General features: G+C 50.3%; 1 protein-coding gene and 1 pseudogene across 6 annotated transcripts in view; one reads left to right on the top strand and one right to left on the bottom strand.

Moving 5' to 3' along the window:
• Positions 1-439: 439 nt before the first annotated feature.
• Slc2a7 (solute carrier family 2 (facilitated glucose transporter), member 7) overlaps positions 440-20,286 on the bottom strand; it is a 20,209-nt gene continuing 362 nt past the window's right edge. The window contains exons 2-13 of one of the 6 annotated variants that reach the window (XM_030253649.1): positions 19,892-20,001; positions 17,684-17,892; positions 17,194-17,354; positions 14,691-14,815; positions 11,892-12,044; positions 11,275-11,400; positions 10,817-11,007; positions 9,353-9,463; positions 6,183-6,284; positions 4,298-4,373; positions 3,000-3,127; positions 587-1,218 (exon numbers count right to left, since the gene is read on the bottom strand). In XM_030253649.1, the coding sequence (XP_030109509.1) occupies positions 1,000-1,218; positions 3,000-3,127; positions 4,298-4,373; positions 6,183-6,284; positions 9,353-9,463; positions 10,817-11,007; positions 11,275-11,400; positions 11,892-12,044; positions 14,691-14,815; positions 17,194-17,354; positions 17,684-17,686 (1,395 nt within the window). In that variant the 5' untranslated portion in view covers positions 17,687-17,892; positions 19,892-20,001 and the 3' untranslated portion in view covers positions 587-999. Of the gene's footprint in view, positions 1,219-2,999; positions 3,128-4,297; positions 4,374-6,182; positions 6,285-9,352; positions 9,464-10,816; positions 11,008-11,274; positions 11,401-11,891; positions 12,045-14,690; positions 14,816-17,193; positions 17,380-17,683; positions 17,893-19,891; positions 20,002-20,286 lie in introns of all 6 variants that reach the window. The other 5 variants (NM_001085529.2, NM_001368869.1, XM_017320304.1 and 2 more) reach the window with 5 other exon arrangements.
• Gm52492 lies at positions 16,426-16,574 on the top strand (annotated as a pseudogene).

Here is a 20,286-nt window from a genome sequence, read left to right as displayed (position 1 = left end):
AATCCTCCGGTCTCTGCTTCCTCTGTGCTGAGACTACAAGCATATGCCATACCTGGCCATTTCTGTAAGTGATCCGCATCAGGGCGGTTCCCTGGGCTCGAATGGCAGGCACTTAGCCGATTGAACCTCCCTCATCCCTTATAGCGACCACTGAATATTATGGCTTGGATCTGTGTCCCCAAAGTTTCATTTGTTGAAAGCTTGGTCCTCAACCTGTGCCTCTGACTGCTAGGAGGTGGCAGGCCCCTCCCCACAGGTGGGGTCTAGTAGGAGGTCTATAGATTATTTGTGGCATATTCTGAAAGAGGACTTTGTGTCTCGCCGCTTCTGGATCCTGATGTAAGAAGTCCACTCTGCCGCTCATTTCCACTGTCACGTGTCACAGTTGCCAAAGGCCTTAAGTCATGGGGCCCACCCAATCTTGGGCTGGAGCCGAGGAACCGGAGCCCAAATAATCTTTTATTTTTATGTTTGTTTGTTCGTTTGTTTGTTTTCGAGACAGAGTTTCTCTGTGTAGCCCTGGCTGTCCTGGAACTCACTCTGTAGAACAGGCTGGCTTCGAACTCAAGAGATCCACCTGCCTCTGCCTCTTGAGTGCTGGGATCAAAGGCGTGCGCCACTACTGCACAGCCTATCTTAAAAAAAATCAGTTAATTGCCCCAATTATTTTCTTATAGTAACATGAAGTGAATACCCTGAACTTATAAAGCTTTAGCTTAAAAAAATGCACCCATACCTCATGTAAGTTTTGGAATTAATATAGAATCAGAGAATCCGCTCCTATCAATCAGCACTCGTTTAAGCCCTCTTCCGCCTACGCCTTCCCTCTCATGTTTAGCCTTGAAGCCAACACCCTGCCAAGTAAACCGGGGGCTGTGTTTTCCAAAGTCTTCCGGTTGCTATGGGAGCACCAATGTCTCAGAGCTGTTACCCTCCCTGAAGGTCTGGCCCCCGAGATCCCTTCTCAGAGAAGGAACTATGTATGGGTCCTCGGAGCTGTCAAAAGGCTGTTTCCTTGGTAGGCAGAGACGGTGTGTGAGGCTTGGCCGTGGCTACTTCTTTCTCTTCTGGAAACTCCACTCCATTTCTCTTGGCAAAAGCACAGTTTATCTCTACAAATGTCCTGCCCTTGGTTTCAGGGATTACCACGTAGATATAAGCAGCAGTGAGGATACAGACGCCAGCGAAGACGAGAAAGCTGTAGGCTCCGATGGCCACCTAGGGAGGGGACAAGAGGAGGGTGACCCTTTCAGACAATACACTTGGTGCCTTTGTGAGTCACAGGGACTTTCTTCATGGCCAAAAGTATTCTAGCCCTAAAGGTAAAAAAAAAAAAAAAAAAAGTCGGGACAACTGGGCCCCTCCCTAACCTCCGAAGGAATCTTCAGTGTTTGGCTCACAGGTCCTTCCTGAACTGAAATCTGGAGTCTGGCAGGCTCAGGAGAGGGAGGCGTCAGGGTCTGCTCTTTTGTGCTGTCACTCAGATCTTCCCAGCCCTGAGCCCCTCTGCAACGAGCCATTTCCACCTCTAAGTGCAATCCCTGTATAAGTGGGACACGGCACACGCAAGGATTATCACTTGGGTTCCACGGCTCGTGCTTCTAACCCCAGCACTATGGGTGCTGAGGCAGGAGGATTCAGAGTTCCAGGCTGGGGTAGAGTATTGCCTGTTACGCATGTTAGGCTCTTGGTTCGATCCCAGGCACTGGGAAATCAGTGCATCAAGGAACCAGGCCAGAGTGAGTCAGTTTGGGCCCCTTTGAACTGGGAGATTTTGGGGGAGAGTGCTGTGTTTAGAGGCAAGTGTTCATGTAGCCCAGGTTGGCCACAAACTCTCTAAGCAGCTAAGGATGGCCCTGAACTTCTGATTTTTCTGTCTCCACCCTCTAAGCACTGGCTTTACAGACCTGTGCCACCATACGCAGTTTACGCTGAGCTGAGGATTGAACTCAAACCTTTGTGGGTGGTGGGCGAACACTCTTACCAACTGAACTCCATCCCTAGCCTCTGGGAGGTGCTCTTCATGAAGGAATAACTACTCCCTGCCTTGAGGTAAGGACAGGGACCACGAATGGGACATAAAACCATGCCAGGAAGTTTGGTAAGGCAGAGCAGGTCGAGACCTGGAGACTCGGTGGGCACACATCTGAGGCTTAAGTGACTCTCAGCTCCCTGCCAGACTCCTGACTTGGAACACGTGCCATGCTCCTCACATAAAACAAATTTATCTGGACACATAGACTCAAAACAGGGTTCTCCATGCTAACGAGGTACCTAGAGTCCTGGAGGGCTTAGCCAATATTCGCCTATTCCCAGACATTCCTCTCTGTACAAGCTATTTACTCTCAGGCCCACCCTGAGAAGTGGGGTATGGTTTTACGCATCCATTTTCCGCCATGACAGTAAACTGTTTAGAACCATGGACTGTCTCTTTTTATCAAGATCTGCTATGGGGAGCCATGAGGAAGGCCTTCACCTACAGATTGGCAGCCTAATCTCCCATAGAAGGCCTCTCTGTACTCCCGGCCACAACCACCACCAAGCCTGCTGCCAAGCTAAGGAGAATCATCCCAGCCAGGACAAGCCGGAACACCCCCCCCCCGCCCCCCCATTCCCCGTCCCCAACCTGCGCCATCCCCCCCACCCCCCAACCCACTTCATTCTCCCTTCATCTTTGACTCCTAGTGTTGCCTGGATGTCCAAGAGTCTGAGAACCCCATGGCCCCGGGCCTCCTCGTAGGCCCAGGGACCCTCTAGCCAGCTCTGGCTTTCTCACATCTTAGACTGCGCTTCTCCCACCCCCAGCCCCTGCCCACCCTAGTGGTACCTCAGTGCTACCCTACAACCAGGCACCTGCCCCTGGCCTCAGCATGGTATAAGCTCAGTCAAACTCCCTGCTTTCCACTTTCCCAAGCGGCCGTGAGCAGCCGTGAGCAGCCGTGCCCTGTGGCGGAGCGGACTCCCACAAACAGCCAAGGATGGCGTGAAGGGCCACTCACCTGGATGGATGGAAACGTCAACCCCACGATGAAGTTGGTGAGCCAGTGCACAGCCCCGTCCACAGTGAAGGCGGCTGTCCGAGAGGACTGCAGGACAATCTCTGTCCTCACCACCGAGGGGACAGGACCTGGGGGGAAGGAAGGCTCAGAGGGTCCTGAAGGCTACTAGGACCTGCCATGACCTCACTGCGAACCTCACACCCTTAGAGCACCTCACCTCTCTGTATGGGTCACCTCTGCTGGAATTGGGGACTAAAAAAAACCCCATCTTTACCCCCAAACTCTGGCAGAGGTTTGGAAAGCCAGGGGTGGCTGCCAGCACTGTTTCTCACAGCTGGATGCTATGGAAGGTTTGTAGAAACCCAGCAGGCGCTTCTTGGGATCCACACAGGGAAATCCTCTCTAGATCAGCCCAGTTTTGAAATTCTTGCTGTCTAGAGTCGCTGTGCCCTGCTCTGTGCCCTGGCTTGGACATTGCTGACCCCCCCCCCGCCCCCGCCAGTGTGCACAGGGATGGTAATGCCAGCTCTCCACCTCTTTCCCTATTCCAAATCTTTCTCTGCTGTCTCTTTGTTGCTTCCAGAGATGGTTTTGTCTCAAATGTCTATAACTATGTTTCTCCCTGACTGCTACCTCCATGAAAATGTTTTTGTTGTTGTTTTAGGGGTCAGTAAGATGGCTCAGTGGGTAAAGGTGTTTGCTGCCACGCCTGAGGACCTGAGTCGACCCACACAGTGGAAGAAGAGAATCATTTCCCACAAGTTGTCTCCAACTTCCACATATGCACCGTAGCATATGCAAGCAGACAGGCATATAAATAAATGAATAAAATGTAAAAAAAAAAAAAAAACAAAAACAAATTAATGTTTTAGATAAGCGCTTCTTTATCTCGGGCTGGTTTTCAATTCACCTAGTAGCCGAGGAGTGTGTAGCTCTAGCTAGCCTGGAACTCATTTTGTATGCATGAATAAAACTGATAATGCATTTTAAAAGATCCAGTGGGTCCAGAGCTGGGCCGGGTAACACACAATTACAATCCTAGCCCTTGGGGGCTGAGGCAGGAGGATTGTGAGCTTAAAGGCAGCCTAGTAAGGAAGATTTTATAAAGTAAGATTATGACTCTAATACCACAAACTGCACAAAGATTGTGGAGCCGTGCAGGTCTTAAGCCGAGCTGTTTGAGAGGTAGTGGTGGAGGAAAGACGAAGGGAAGCTCGGCACTCAAGTGTTTATTGAGCACCTTACGTGTGTCAGGCTTTAGAGACTGGTAGAAGCAGAGGAACCGAGCGAAAACTTACTGGGTCCTATGGAATGTCCCACGATGTAGGAGAACACACAGACGATACTAAGGTAAGACAGCTCAGGGGCCGTGCTCTGTGGGAGAAGCAGCCCTGTACGTCAGAGGGCGTGGCCTGGGACCTGGGGGTGGGGCTCAAGCTAAGAACCTAGGGAGCTGAGGCCACCTGTGGGTTCCGCCAGCCTGCTGCAAAAATTCTGAGTCCCACCAAGGCTACAAGGGCTCTAGGCAAGGGGAGGAGGCAGGTAGGGATAAGGATGGAGGCAGAGGCTCTTGTTCACCAAGGCTGCCGCAACCGCACCGTGGTGGAGTTGGACACAGGCCTGCTTATCACTCAGGTTTGGTTCAGGTTGCTTTGCATTCCCAGCTATGACTGTGTTTCATTTTCACGTCACCCTCGTTGAGTGTGGATAATATTGTTTTTATCCCACAAATGTGGATCAGAGCCCACAGATTCCTGAACACAGAGCAGGAGGTCCTCAGCCCCTCGGGGACAGAGAAACAATTTGTCACACGCTTGAGGTGACTTGATGAGGATTTCAACTTATTTGACAATTGTCGGCAGAGAGTCCTTCTAGGTGGGTGGTTTGAATATGCTTGACCCATGGGAAGTGGCATATTAAGAGCTATGATCTTGTTGGAGGAAGTATGTCACCATGTAGGCAGGCTTTAGGAACTCTTAGGCTCAAGCCCCACCCAGTGCAGAAAAGACCCTCCTCCTGGCTGCCTGCAGAAGACAGTCTCCTCCTGGCTGCCTTTGGATCAAGATGTAGAACTCTCAGCTCCTTCTCCAGCATCATGTCTATCTGCAGACTGCCATACTTCCTGCCATGATGAGAAAGGACTGGCCGGGCGTGGTGGCGCACGCCTTTAATCCCAGCACTCGGGAGGCAGAGGCAGGCGGATTTTTGAGTTCGAGGCCAGCCTGGTCTACAAAGTGAGCTCCAGGACAGCCAGAGCGATAAAGAGAAACCCTGTCTCGAAAAACAAAAAAACAAAAAACAAAAGAAAGGACTGAACCTTAGAAACTGTAAGCCAGCCCCAATTAAATGTTAGCCTTTAGAAGAGTTGTTTGGGTCATGGTGTCTCTTCACAGCAGTAAAACCCTAACTAAGACAGTGCCCTAGGAGTAAGGGAACCCCAAACTACCTCCTAACACTTGAAGTTCTGCTCCTAAAGGCCAACTGAATGGCAGATACAAAACCAGGCTAATAGAGTTAACCGAACTGAATGGCAGGGTCCAAGCTAAGTGGCCAGCTAGCTGATGATGATCAGGACGGATGCTGCAAAGGAGCCATGGAGAGCCATCAGGGCTTCTGACAGAGGGACATGATTTCTTCTTTCTCTCTCCCTTCTCATATTTCCTCCTGGTTTACATAATGAGTTCCTGGCCAGCCAGGGCTACATGGTCCCCAAGTATTTTTATAACACCTATTGTAACCCTTTCTTTACCAGGTTCAGCCAGGTCTGGATTTGGATCTGGCTGAGCAACACTGGGACTTAGCTCTCTCAACATCTGGCAGGATTCCAAGAAGGGATCTGGGCCCAGCTGACCCCATTATAGGGACAAGACTGTGTTTGTAAATCAGAGTCAACGGGCTAGAGAGACAGTTTAGCACTTAAAAGCATTTGCTGTTCTTATAGAGGACCGGAGTTCAGTTCCCAGCGTCTACATCAAGTGGATCACAGCTGCCTGCAGGTCCACTCAGGGTCACACTGAGTTCCATGTCTGCCTGGACGCAGGGGAGCCAGGTCACTCACAAGCTTCACATTGGGAATGGGTTGTCCATGAATGGATGGAAGCCGCTGGAAGCCCATCCAGGAAACTGGGACCTCGAACCCCTTATGCCAGCCTCCCACCCACAGGGCAGGGCATGAGCACAAACCTGGAGGAGGAGTGCCACGGTCAGTACCAGGCAGGCAGAGCAGCAGATGGCATAGCCAGACAGCAGGAGAATCCGTCGCCCCAAACGCTCTATGATAACGGCCTGCGGGGAGTGGGGATGGTGAATGTTGATGAGTCTCTTTGGTACTAAGGATTGACCTTGAAACTCCACCCTCTCCTCTACAGTCTTTGTCATTTACAGACCCTTGGGTATCTATTACCTGTAGATAAATACATAAAATTCTTTTATGTATGCGTGCGTGCCTGCTTGACTTAAAGTACAATGTGCATGCAGTACCCACGGAGGACAGTAGAGGGAGCTGAATATCCCGGAACTAGAGCTATAGTGGGTTACGAGCTTCCCAGTGTGGGCGCTGGCACCCAAATTCAGGTCCTGCGCAAAAGCAGTAAGCATTCTTAACTGCTGAGCTATCTCTCTGCCCTGAGAACCATATTTTCTAGTCTCTCCATATACTGCTTCGGCATCTTTGGGCCTTTCTACCTTGGAAGGACTGCTCCTCTTGCAGGTAACTAGGGCCCAGAAGAGGGCGCTACACTCTATTGTCAGAGTGGATCTCTCATCTTCAAGGAGAGCAAAGGAAGAAGGATCCTAACACCATTGTGTAAGCTTGTGGATCCTTTGTTCCTCCCCTCTCGCCTTCTGGGTAAGCTCCGCCCACCATCCTAAACACAGAGTACTGTTACCAGCCCTTCCTCCACCGCCGCCCCCCCTACCCCCCTTGGAGAAATCCCAGATGGAAAAATAGCTCTGTCTGTCTGAGATGGCCACAGCCTGGGATGTTCACTGTCTGAGATGGCCACAGTGCTCCAGTCTGACTTTCTCTAGATGGCAGTGACCATCTTTGTTGTGCTGGCTAATTTAAGTCAACCCGACACAAGCTGGAGGCCTGTCAGACAAGAGATCTTCATTGAGAAAATGCCTCCATAAGACCAGTCTGAGGTAAGCCTAGAGGGCACTTTCTTAATGAATGATTGATATGGGAGAGCCCAGATCCATTGTGGGTGGTGCCACATCTGGGATGTGGTCCTGGGGTTCTACAAGAAAGCAGGCTGAGCAAGCCACCAGAAGCAAGCCAGGAAGCAGCACCTGTCCACGGCCTCTGCATCAGCTCCTGCCCCCAGGTTCCTGCCGTTTGAGTTCCTCTCCCTCCCTCCCTCCCTCCCTCCCTCCCTCCCTCCCTCCCTCCCTCCCTCCCTCCCTCCCTCCCTCCCTCCCTCCCTCCCTCCTCCCTTCCCTTCTCCTTCCTTCCTTCCTTCCTTCCTTCCTTCCTTCCTTCCTTCCTTCCTTCCTTCCTTCCTTTCTGAAGAAAAGAAGTGATGAACAGTGATGTGGAAGCCTGAGCCAATTAACCCTTTCCTCCCCAAGGTGCTTTGGTCATGGTGTCTCATCACAGCCATGTCATCCCTGATGGGAACGGCCACCTGCAGGTCCTGGCTGAGCGGGCTGGCCGAGGAGGATAGAAACCAAAATGATTCTAGGGAGGCAAAATGATATCACAAGAAGAGAATGTTATTGTCTTAGGGCTACTTTTGCTGCGATGAAACACCATGACCGAAAGCAAAGCAGGGAGGAAGGGTTGTTATTCACTCAGAGTTCCATTTAACAGTTCATTAACAGCAGTGAAGGCAGGAACTCAGGTAGGGCAGGAACCTGGAGGCAGGAGCTGATGCAGAGGCCCCTCTGTAACACAGCCTCTGTGTGCTCAGGGCAGGAACCTGGAGGCAGGAGCTGATGCAGAGGCCCCTCTGTAACACAACCTCTGTGTGCCCAGGGCAGGAACCTGGAGACAGGAGCTGATGCAGAGGCCCCTCTGTAACACAACCTCTGTGTGCCTACCTGGAGAAACACTTTCAGCTCACTTAAGCTGGTCTCTTTTTAACCACATGATTCTTCAGCCCCCTTTGACCAGAACCACAGATTCCCAACTCAAATTAGCAAACGGCCCTGGTAGTATCTTTAAGTGACTCTCTCTCTGGAACTTCACAAGCCAGGCCTCCACCATCTGCACTGTTTTTTAGGTGTTTGCTTGTTTGTTTTTGAGACAGAGTTTCTCTATGTAGCCTCAAACTCAGAGATCTTCCTGCCCCTGCCCCTCGAGTGCTGGGATTAAAGGCTCGCACACCATCACCTGATTCAGCATTCTCACTTTCCAAACTCCCAATGCAGCTGACAAAGCTTTGAACTCAATGGCCTTTCCAGCCCAAAGTCCTTCCACAACCCTCCCAAAAAGAACATTTGTGTCAGGTCTGTCCCAGCAACACCTCACGATCCTGGAACTAAATCTATTCTTTTAGCCAGTGTTCTTTAGAGAAACAGAATCTACAGATCCGGCTAGTCCAACCGTGGCTGTCTGCCAACAGAAGGTCCAAGAATCCAGTGGTTTGTTCAGTCCACGAGACTGGATGTCTCAGGTGGTCTTCAGTATACACTGAAATCCTGAAGAAGTAGTCTCCAATGGCAGTGAGGAAATAGACTTGCCAGTGAGAGCGAGAACAGTAGGCAAGAGTAAAGCTTCCTTATTCCACGTGCTTTATATAGGCTGCCACAGAAGGTGTGGCCCAAGCTGGAGATGGCACTTCCAACCTCAAATGATCTGGACTAAAGCTGGCTTTTCCATGTGGGCCAGTGCTGGCGCATGCCTTTAATCCTAGTACTTGGGAGGCAGAGGCAGGAGGATCTCTTTGAATTCAAAGCCAAAAAAGAAAAAAAAAATCCCCTATGCGTGTGCCCAGCCACTTGGGTTTTTAGCTAACTCCAGATGTGGTCAAGTTGACAATGAAGAATGACATCACAGCTGGGTTTGCGGCGCTTGCTTGTTCTTGACTCTCGAGTTGCCCAGGCTGGTCTGGAATTCACCATGTTATAAAGGGTAACCTTGAACTTCTGATCCTCCTGCCTTCACCTCCCAAGTGCTGAGATTGTAAGTGTGAGCCATGTGCAGTACGCTACTGGGGACTGAACCCAGGAACTTGTGTATGCTAGGCAAGCGCTCTACCATCTGAACTATGCCCCAAACCTTGACCAAGGTTTTTACTGTGCTTCCTAGACTAGGGTCACCCACACTCTCTGGCCTGAGGAGCTTCTGTCCAGTCAGGGGACTGTTTGGGGTACCCTGACATGAGAGACCACCCCCACTCCTGGTAACTCACCGAGACGAGAGTCATCACCAAGTTGATGACACCAGAGCCCAGGGTCACATACTGGGACTGGGTGGGGTCCACACCAGCTGAGGTGTAGATGACATCTGCGTAGTAGTTGACCTGTAGTGTAAGCAGGGATGTGAGCAGAGCCCGAGACCTGTCACTGGATTCCCTTTCTCAATGTGAGCAGTGGACAGTTTTGGGAGCCTGGGTTGGGGACCCTGGATAGGATGGAGCTAGCAGGAAGGGGTGATCTGGTAGATCTGACTCCACCCTGGTATCCCTGAGTCTTGGCTTCTATGCTTATAAAATGGGAGCCAGGCCACAGTGCCACTAGGTAGTTTTCCCTGCATGACTTTACTACTCTGCGCACACAGGCTCTTGATTGATTGGGGCCAGCTCTGGTCCAGTCCCAGGATAGTCAAAGAAAGCCACATTAAGTTGGTCTCCAATAGGTGGCTCCCAAGATCACTTTGCTAAACAAGTCAACTCTTGAAGACAAATGTCACCTCTTCCTGTTTCTTCTCCTAGACATCAACAGGGCCACCTGTCATCTCTCTGGCTCCAGAACGGGCATTTGAGAGTTTCTATTTGCCCACACACAGGTAGAATGAAATAACCACCAGAGAACATGACATGTTTCCACAGCAAATGAGTCTACCAGGGCCTCCTGCCCTAGGATGGGTCAAGCAATGGATGGCCCTTCTGTGAGACCAGAGGTCAGGCACTTTTCTTATGGAGAGGGTAAAAAAAACACAGGCAGGAGATTTCCTTTGGGGGACTAAAAAGCAAAGAAAAACAGGCATATAGCCAGAGAAGATAAAAGGGCAGGGAGAGGTGGTACCCATGGAGTCCAGAATAGCTATAGATGGTTGTGAGAGAACACTGAATGCTGCTGGGAAAGGAACCTGGATCCCAGGCAGGAGTCACGGTGGTCTTAACTGATAAGCTATCTCCATCCACCCATCCATCTATCCATCTATTCGTCCATCTATCATTTCCTCCCCCCACCCCCCACCCATGAGCTACCTACATTTATCTATTTATTCATCCTTCTTATTTTTATTGCATGTATTTATTCTCTGTGACATTCTACAGCACTTGAGTGTTAGTCTGAAGAGTTAGATCTCTCATTCCTGGCGTGGGCCCCAGGGATCAAACCCAGGTTGTCAGGCTTGGCGCAAGCACATCTTAATACTGAACCATCCTGCAAGCCAAGGTCTTGTTTGTTGCAGAGGAAACACCCAGAGTGATAAAATGCACTGCGCTCCCAGAACTCTCCTCCCCGCCCCAGCCTTGCGGTGGCTTGTCCTTCCTGGAGACCAGACGGAGGGAGTCAAAATTCGAAATGCTTATCCTGAGCCTTCTGTGAATTCATTAAAAACAAAACAAAACAAAACAAAACAAAACAAAACAAAACAAAACAAAACAACCAAGGGGACCAAAAATCTGGGGCAAGGTGGCACCACACACCGCGTTGATCCCGGACAGCTGCTGGCCCGCCATGAGCACAACGATAGAGATCAGCTGCCAGCGCAGGGGCCGAAAGGTGAAGAGGTTGAGTACGGACAGACGACCCTCGGCTTGCTCGGTGCGCTCCTCTGTGCGCATTTCTTCCATCTCGGCCTCCACATTGTAGTTTTGACCTCGCAGCCTCCTTAGAGCTGCAGAGCAGAGAAGCGGTACACCACACTCACCTTCTGCCCTATTGCACCTCAGCCAGGACCTTCTCCAAAGCTCAGGCCTCATACGCCCTCGCATCTCCCCCCTCCCCTCCTCCAGTCACCACTGCTCACCCTGCACAAACTCTCTGCTCTCAATCCCTACCCACTGTGACCCTGACCCTGATCACAGTGTCACCAGATGGTACCTGCCCATTCCACTCCCCTTTGTGCACTGAGAGCCTGGGTGAGCAGCCTGAGTCTCAGTACCTTGTCTAGCCGTCTCCTCGTCTCCTTTCTCAATCAGAGTGTAGCGGGGGCTCTCAGGGAAGAAGGGCAGAGAGAGGAGCTGAATCACTGCAGGGACCCCCGTGAGAGCCAAGAGGATTGGCCAGCCTGGATGGAACACAAATGGCGTCCTGAGACTCGAATCTACTGCAGAGAACCTGCAGGGGCACGGGGGCTTCTCCTCCAGCTCCGCCTCACAGCACCTAACCAGGTGATAAACGAGGGTGGTGGCCACCTAGTCCTTGCCAAGATGTCGATGCCCACAAAGAACATCCGTATTAAAAATAGAGAAAAGAACCTCAGCTGACTCGCAAATTCTACCTAAAAAGCCGTGCTGTGCATGCCCATGACCCCGGCATCCCAGAGGGTGGGCTGGGGAGGGTCGGGAAGCAGATCCAAGGAGCACATTGGCTGGCCAGCCTCGCCTAGCTTATTTCCGGGTCTTCTGCTCCCATTTCCAGGAGTCAGCAACCCTGCCCTGGGCAAGGTCCTCTATATCCACAAGCTGACCTAAAGGTCGCCAAAAACACTTTCCTGCTTGGACTATGGCTAACTTTGGACTCAGTCTCCACGCCTCACCCCCACACGTTGCTGGTTACCTGTGGCATTACCCAGGATGGCCTGCAGGCTGAAAATCTGAGCCAAGAGGACTCCGATGATGACGAATACCTCCGTCATTGTCCCTAATGCACCCCTAAGGTTCTGGGGAGCCAGTTCTCCCAGGTACATGGGAAGAGTACTGTAAGCGATGCCTAGATCAGAGGAAACAGGAATCAGGACCACTAAGAACAGTCCCCAGCCTCTCAGAAGCCAGTGCCTAAGGTTGTTTCAACCCCGTCTTTAAATCTTGAATCTTTTGCAGGGAAGACGCTCCTTATTTAATTTAAACCTGGAACCATGGCTTCCCCCAACCCGCCCGTTCAGCTGGAGAAATTTCTTTCCCCAAAGTCTGGCGTTTAGACAAAAACTAGTATTCCCTCAGGTACTGGAGAAACTAGTCCCTAGTCCCTACCTGGAAAAGGAGCCATTCTTTTTTTTTTTTTTTTTTTTAAAGATTTATTTATTTATTATATGTAAGTACACTGTAGCTGTCTTCAGACACTCCAGAAGAGGGTCTCAGGTCTCATTACAGATGGTTGTGAGCCACCATGTGGTTGCTGGGATTTGAACTCTGGACCTTCGGAAGAACAGTCGGGTGCTCTTACCCACTGAGCCATCTCACCAGCCCCAAAAGGAGCCATTCTTATCTCGGGCTCTTCCATTAGTATATGCTTGCAGTGTCTATTAGTACATCAAGTTCTACGCTGGCCTCTAGGCCCCATCAATTCTTACTTACAAATGCTTGTTACTTCAAAGGCTTCCATCCCAGCACACAGGTTCCCTCCTTCCAGGTCAACTGTTCCCTTAAAACCCTAGAAATATCTCACCACCATCACCACCACCACCACCACTACCACCATCACCACCACCACCACCACCACCATCACCACCACCACCACCATCACCACCACCACCACCACCACCACCACCATCACCACCACCACCACCATCACCACCACCATCACCACCACCACCACCACCACCACCATCACCACCACCACCACCTCCACCACCACCACCACCACCACCACCACCACCACCACCATCACCACCACCACCCCACCACCACCACCATCACCACCACCACATGCCACCATATGTCACCCGCAGCTTCCCTCCCTTCTCTCTGCTTTCCAGAGACACAGAGGCTTAAAATAAACTTCTCCCTTTTCATCCATGAAACAGCTGTTTTGGTTTCTTTACTGTGGCCATTTCATTTTTAAAAAAAATACTATTTCCTTCCTGGTTTCTGGTCCAGATTACTGTTAGAGGGGAAGAATCTAGGTTGTGTAGTTACTCTTTATATGGACTTAGATATCTGTCTTATTTTGGTTCCTTTTCTTTTCTTTCTTTCTTTCTTTCTTTCTTTCTTTCTTTCTTTCTTTCTTTCTTTCTTTCTTCCTCTTCTTCTTCTCCTCCTCCTCCTCCTCCTCCTCCTCCTCCTCCTCCTCCTCCTCCTCCTTCTTCTTCTTCTTCTTCTTCTTCTTCTCCTTTTCCTCCTCCTCCTCCTCCTTGATTCTGTATTCTCAATTTAAACTGTCTTTAACACAGATCGCTATCTGAGGTAGTCTGCATGCACACGCTCCCATGGACTCAGGAAGTGCCATTGTTGGAGGTGTGGCCTTGTTGGAGGAAGTGTGTCATAGGGGGTGTGTGGAAGGGTGGGCTTTAAGGTGTTGGAAGCTCAAGCCAGGCCTAGTAGCTCACTGTCTCTTCCTGCCCCCTGTGGATCTAGATATAGAACTCTCAGCTACCTCTCCAGAACTGTGTCTGCCTGCATGTCACCATGCTTCCCACCTTGACGATAATGGACTGAATTCCTGCACTGTGACCCAGCCCCAACGAAATGTTCCCTCTATAAGAGCTGTTGCGTTCATGGTGTCTTTTCATGACAATAGAAGTCATAACTTAGACCCCGTCCTTGGAAGATACATGCAGAACTGGCTTTGTTATGTGTTCTTAACAGTAAGGGAAGTCCCCCCCCCCACACACACACACATCTCTCCTCTCCTCTCTTCCTTCCTTCCTTTTGAGGCAAAGTCTCAGGATTGTTAGGTCTAGGACAAATAGCAAGGGTGCCTATTTAACATATCAAAGCAGACCTTGACCCTCAGGTTCTCCCAGCATCCCTCTGTCCCGATCTGTTACAGAGTCCTCCTGGATGGTGTACACTCCCTCCTCTCCTAAACTTCTCCAGCCTAGAACTGAGCTTGCCCCTCCCCGGGCTCTTACCTACATAATCCAGACATTTTGGTTTTGCGGGCTCTTCTACTTTTCATGTTCCTGGTCTCCAGTCTCTCTCCTGTCCCCTCTCCCTTCTTGTCACATGGCCCAGCTCAGGGCCATGGTCACTCTGGACCCTTCCAGATGCCTCTGGCTATGCTGTCCCTCCTATTTCCAATGAGCTGTCTCCTGTACAGACCTAGGAGCAGTCATGTCCTCCTATTTATTTATTTATTTATTTATTTATTTATTTATTTATAGCCCTGGTGGGCCCGGAGTTCACTATATAGACTGACTTAGACTTGAATCTACAGCAATTAATTTGCCTCTGCCTTCCGAATGATGGGACTCTGGGCAAGGTGGAAGACTTCATTACATAACGGGAATGAGCTAGAAAACACGGGGCCTCCTAGGGCCTAGGACTGGAAACTGGAGGACATCTTGGGAGGAAAAAGCAGATAGCCAGACCCTCTGTGTCCAGTGTTGGCTCCTGGTGCTGGGCAGCCATGTCTCAGAGCCGTCCCCTGAGCAGTGCACATCAGAACACCCGGGTCTTCAGTGGCTGCCCTAGGTACCTGCGCAGATTCCCACCAGCACTCGAGACAGGATGATCAGCTCAAAAGCCCGGGCCACCTTGCTGACTCCCATCAGGACGGCAGAGGTTATAGCGAAGACATTGTTGATCAACAGTGTTCCCTTTCTGCAAGACAGCAGGGCCCAGAGGGCAGGGGAGCCCAGTAGAGGCTGTGACACCTCAAACCTAGTATCCCAGCCTGTTCCCTACAGAGGGACTAGATCATGCCTGAGAAGGACTGGGAGATGGGATGTCCTGGAATGTCCCCGTTCACTATGTGCTGCATCCCCTGCCCCTCAGTGTGAGGACGAATGATCAGGTCCCATGATGGACTATAACATAAGACGTAACACTGTCTCCATGAATATATACAGAAAAAGGTCCAAGCTGACCAAGAGTGGGAAAAGCTGTAAGGAAATTGGAAGGAAGCTGTGGGGCTAACGGGAGTGTGGGAGGGGAGGTGTGTTTCAAACACTGCAGCCGTTCCACAAGTGACTGATGGGCAGTCAAGCCCCATGGTGGGGTCTAGACCAGACCTGATGTTGGTCAGGGATGCTGACCAGCTCCCTGTAACAGACAGGGCACAGAATGGGGCCATGACTCCTATGACCCACAAGGCTGAAACCTAATGGTCTAGGGCAGGGGGCGGGGCAGCACTGAGCTTGTGTGGATTTTTTGAAATAGTGTCTCATTGTATTCCAGGCTCTGGGATTTGCTCTGTAGCCAAGCCTCCTGCCTCTATCCCCAGAGTGTTTGGTTATAGTTGTGTTCTACCACACTCAGTCTAGGGGCTGCTAATTGCTCCCCATCTTCATACTGCAGGTGCCAGTTGCAAAGGACCCAGCCTCTGACTATTATAGGTAAAGCAGGGCTGATGGGGTCCTCATAAAAAAATCCTCTGCCGGTCGACACCCCAGGATGTGCCAAGATCCACAGACCCAGGAGGGTAAATAGCACACAGCAATCCTATACTCCTGATACCTTTTTCCTCTCTCTGATCCCCAAGAGGCCTGCTGACCTCAGAGAGGCTCAGGCTGGTGGGTCCCCACTGGGCAGGCTGCCTCTACCCCACCCATGGTCTTCATTTGCAATATGAGACTATGGAAAGATTGTCTTTGAGAGGCTGAGTGAAGTGGTGCTCACCTTTAATCCTAGCACTTGGGAGGCAGAGGCAGATGGATCTTGGTGAGTGCCAGGTCTCATCTACACAGTGAGACAATATCTCAAAATCAATCAATCAATCAATCAATCAATCAATCAATCAATCAATCAATGGTCTACAGAAGAAGGATGTAAAGCCTGGGTTTTTATAACAGTCTAATGAATGTTTTCAAGTGATATATAGCCTGACCTACAGCAAAATTAGAATCTATCGGGGGCTGGAGATATGGCTCAGTGGTTAAGAGCACTGACTGCTCTTCCGAAGGTCCTGAGTTCAAATCCCAGCAACTACATGGTGGCTCACAACCATCTGTAATGAGATCTAGCTCCCTCTTCTGGTGCGTCTGAAGACAGCTACGGTGTACTTACATATACTAATAAATAAATCTTTGGAGTGAGTGGGGCGGAGCGAGCGGGGCTGGAGTGAGCAGAGGTCCTGAGTTCAATTCCCAGCAACCACATGATGGCTCACAACCATATGTACAACTACAGTGTACTCATATACACAAAATAAATAAATAAATCTTTAAAAAAATTAGAATCTATTAAATTTTCTCTTCACTCAAGTGCACAAGATCGCTTCTCGGCCTTTTGGCTAAGATCAAGTGTAGTATCAAGTGCACAAGAGAGAGCAGGTTCATTGCTCACTAAGTATTTACAAGGCAAGGCTTCTGGGCCCAGCTAAAAAAGTAAACAGTTTCCAACTGATAATATTTTCTTTAATGCATGACAAGGAGCCTGACTGCTGTGGTCCCAAGGGGTTCTCTACTCCCTAACCTTACACAGTCTAACTTGGCCTGACAGCTTCGATTGAGAGCAAGCCTGCCCACACAGAAAGCAGCTGTGCCCCACCCTGTGACTTTAGCTGAGCCTTCTCTTTCCTGGGGACCTTGAACAGCACAAAACTCCTTATCTTCAGCCATGCCTTTGCAGTGTGGGCCTCTGAGTAGCCAAGCAAAGTGCACGACAGAGCTGGGCTTCACCTCCAATGCAGATACGAGACCAAGGCACGTGTGGTGACTCAGCCCAGTTCCCAGCCTCGGGACAGCATGCTGCCGAGCCCGTGTGTGGGGTGCTGCTGGAACCTGAAGACACCTGACCCCAGAACGAACCCCTCAAGAGGCATTTCTGAATACCTGCCACAGTGCTTACGAGGCACTGAGCTGAGAAGCTGTTCTGTTGGGGACAGAGATTCCAAAGGGTCTGGTCTGTGGCAACACGGAAGCTTGCTTCTAGATCTGATTTTCGGGATGGTCTCAGCTACCCACCAGCAACTCAGTTTCATTCAAGAGAGCCCATGGCTAAGATGAATCTCAAGTTTGGGAATGCCGCCTTCCATTTACCTGCCCCACTTATTGACCATCAGGCCAACCACCAAGGACCCCAGCAACCCTCCCAGAGGGAACATGGAGACCGTGCAAGACCACAGGAGCAGCAGAGTACTCTCATCCATGAATGTTCCGTGTCGCTCAAAGTGCGTGTCATTGTAAAACGACTTCAGGACCTGAAAGACAGGACCCCATCTGTTGCTCAGGGTACTGTGAAACTCCCAGAAAAGGTGATGTAAATTCTCAGCTGTCCCTTGTCATCTGTCTCACAGAGATGACACATTCCTGCCAGTACACATAGGACATAATTGAACCTAGGGGTTTTCTGTTGGTACCTGGGGAGCAAAATAATATTCCGAGGAGAAGAGATGGAAAACCAGCCAGAGGGAAAGTTGTTAAAAGTTCACTTCTGTAGCCTTATTCTGCCAGAGGGGATGTAGGAAAGATTCACACTAACTGGGGGAGGCTGGGTCCAGGGTCAACCTTCATAGATTTGTTTTCTTACCATTTGTAGAAAGACACCTCGGAAGGGAAAGGTTTCACTTCAGCTTAGAAGTCTCAGGTCACACCCCATCACTGAGAAAAGTCAGGGCAAGAACTCAGCAGGGATCTGGAGGCTGGAGCTGATGCAGAGGCCTTGGATGGAGGGGTGCTGCTCACTGGCTTGCTCCTCAGGGCTTGCTCAGCCTCCTTTCATATACAACTCAGCACCACCTGCCCCAGATGGTACCACCCACAGTGAGCAGGGTTCTCTCATTACAAACCATCAATCAAGAAAATGCATCATGGTCTTATCCATAGGTCAGTCTGGGAGTATTTTCTCAATTTAGGCTCCTCCTCCAAAACCACTCTAGCTTGTGTCAAGTCGACATAAAACCAGCTAGCGCGTTAATTATAATAGTGACATAGCACATTGCCAGGGTCATACTTAGAAGAGACAAACCAGGGCTGTCCACTCAGTTCAGATGGCTGAGCACTTGCCCTAACTGCACGAAGCCCTGGGTTCCATCCCCAGCCCTGAATAAGATTCGGAGATGTACACCTGTAACCTCAGCACTAGGGGGCGGTAGAGGCAGGGGAGGGATCAGAAATTCAAGGTGACCTTCAGCTATATATAAAATTTGAGGCCAGACACAGCTACATGAGACTCTGCCTTTAAAAAGTGAGGTGGGGAGGGGAAGCTGGAGAGACGACTCAGTAGTGAATGCCACTTAATGCTCCTGCAGAGGACTAGAGTTTGGTTCCCAGCATCCATTGCAGATGGCTCACCATCACTGTCTTCAGAGGCTCTTCTTGTCACTATTGAGACACGCAGAGAGAGAGTGAGACAGACAGACAGAGAGGGAGAGGGAGAGGGAGAGGGAGAGGGAGAGGGAGAGGGAGAGGGAGAGGGAGAGGGAGAGGGAGAGGGAGAGGGAGAGGGAGAGGGAGAGAGAGAGAGAGAGAGAGAGAGAGAGAGAGAGAGAGAGAGAAAATTCCCAAACTGGGAGAATAGCTCAGTGGTGGAGCCCTTGCCTTGGGTTTAATTCATTTTTTTAAAGATTTATTTATTTATTTTATGCATATGAGTACACCACCATTGCTCTCTTTGGACACACCAGAAGAGGGCACCAAACCCCATTCCAGATGGTTGTGAGCCACCATGTGGTTGCTGGGAACTGAACTCAGGACCTCTGGAAGAGCAGTCGGTGCTCTTAACTGTTGAGCCATCTCTCCAGCCCGGATTTAATTCTTGACACCACAAAATCCCAACACTGGAGAAACTGAGGCAGGAGGATGGTTTAGGGCCAGCTCAACAGCTTGATGTACATAATGTCTCACAGTAAACCTAGGACTGGAACCAGTAAGACGGCTCAGTAGGTGAAGGTGCACACTGCCAAGGCTGATGTGACCTGAGTCAAATCTCCAAGGTAGAAGCAGAAGAAAACTCCCTTTACACAAACACTCACTGTGGCAAGTACACACCCCTCAAGACACCCTGAATAGCTACAAATAAATAAATGCAAAAATACAAGTATATTTTTTCTTCTTTGTCTTTGGAGGCAGGGTCTCTCTACGTGGTCCTGGCTGTTTTGGAGCTTGCTCTGTAGAGCAGGTTGGCCTTAAACTCAGAAGAGATCCTCCTGCCTCTGCCTCCCCAGTGCTGAGATTAAACATATGTACCACCATGCCTGGCGCCATGAAATTTTTTTTTTTAAATCACCTGGGCTGGGGATGTTGCTCTGTGGTAGAACACTTTTCTGGCATGCATGAGACCCTGGGTTTGATACTCGGTATTGCAAAATATACCACCACCAAAACCTTCATAAGATCAAAGATGCTCCATTAGTGATAAGGAGTAACGAACATATGTATAGATAATATACACATATGCCCGGGCTTCTGCTGCACAGCACCTGTCTCCCCTTGAACTTGCTCCAGTCAGCCTTTATCTCTGTTGCTTCTCTTTGACCAAACACAATCTCTAAAAGTTAACAGTTCATTCTTGATGTGTCTGTCACCCACAAATGGCCTTCCCAAGTGAGCAAGGCAGGGTGCCCAGGCAGAGAATCCAGGTTCCCCTACACTGATACCCCTAGAAAAGATGACATTGCTAGATAAAATGGCTCTAGATGCCCCTAGTCCTTAGGGGTAGGTATCTAGGGGACTCCTGGAAGAAAGTGGAAGCTTCCAGAAGCCAGACAGCAGCTGACTTCTACCCGCTGAGACCCACCTTGTGCCCACCTTGTGAGGTGTGTTGATCACGGCGATGTTGTAGCCATACTGGAAGACTGAGCCAAAGGCAGCACTTAGGGTAGTCAGGACTAGTGTGGGCTGCAGACGCTGAACCAGAGAGTTTCGAGGTCAGAGACTCTGTAGGGTTGGCTCCTGTCACTTCTAGGATTGGGGTGGGGTGAGGGTGGCCAGGCCTCCACTTCCTCTTTAGGTGGAAAGGGAGGTCTGGCTGGGAGCAGGCTCTAATCCTGGAAGGAGGAGGAGGGGGCTGTCTGGGAAGGTGACCCAAGCAGGTGTTATCCTGTTTCTAGGGACACATTTTTCCTGCTTTTGACCTTGAAGGTGTAGGGACAGGTAGGGTTGTGAAGAGGTTGTATCTGGTGTCCCCAAGCT

This window comes from Mus musculus, chromosome 4, assembly GCF_000001635.26.
Source record: "Mus musculus strain C57BL/6J chromosome 4, GRCm38.p6 C57BL/6J".
Lineage (NCBI taxonomy): Eukaryota > Metazoa > Chordata > Mammalia > Rodentia > Muridae > Mus > Mus musculus.
This window is presented reverse-complemented; position numbering and strand designations above follow the sequence as displayed.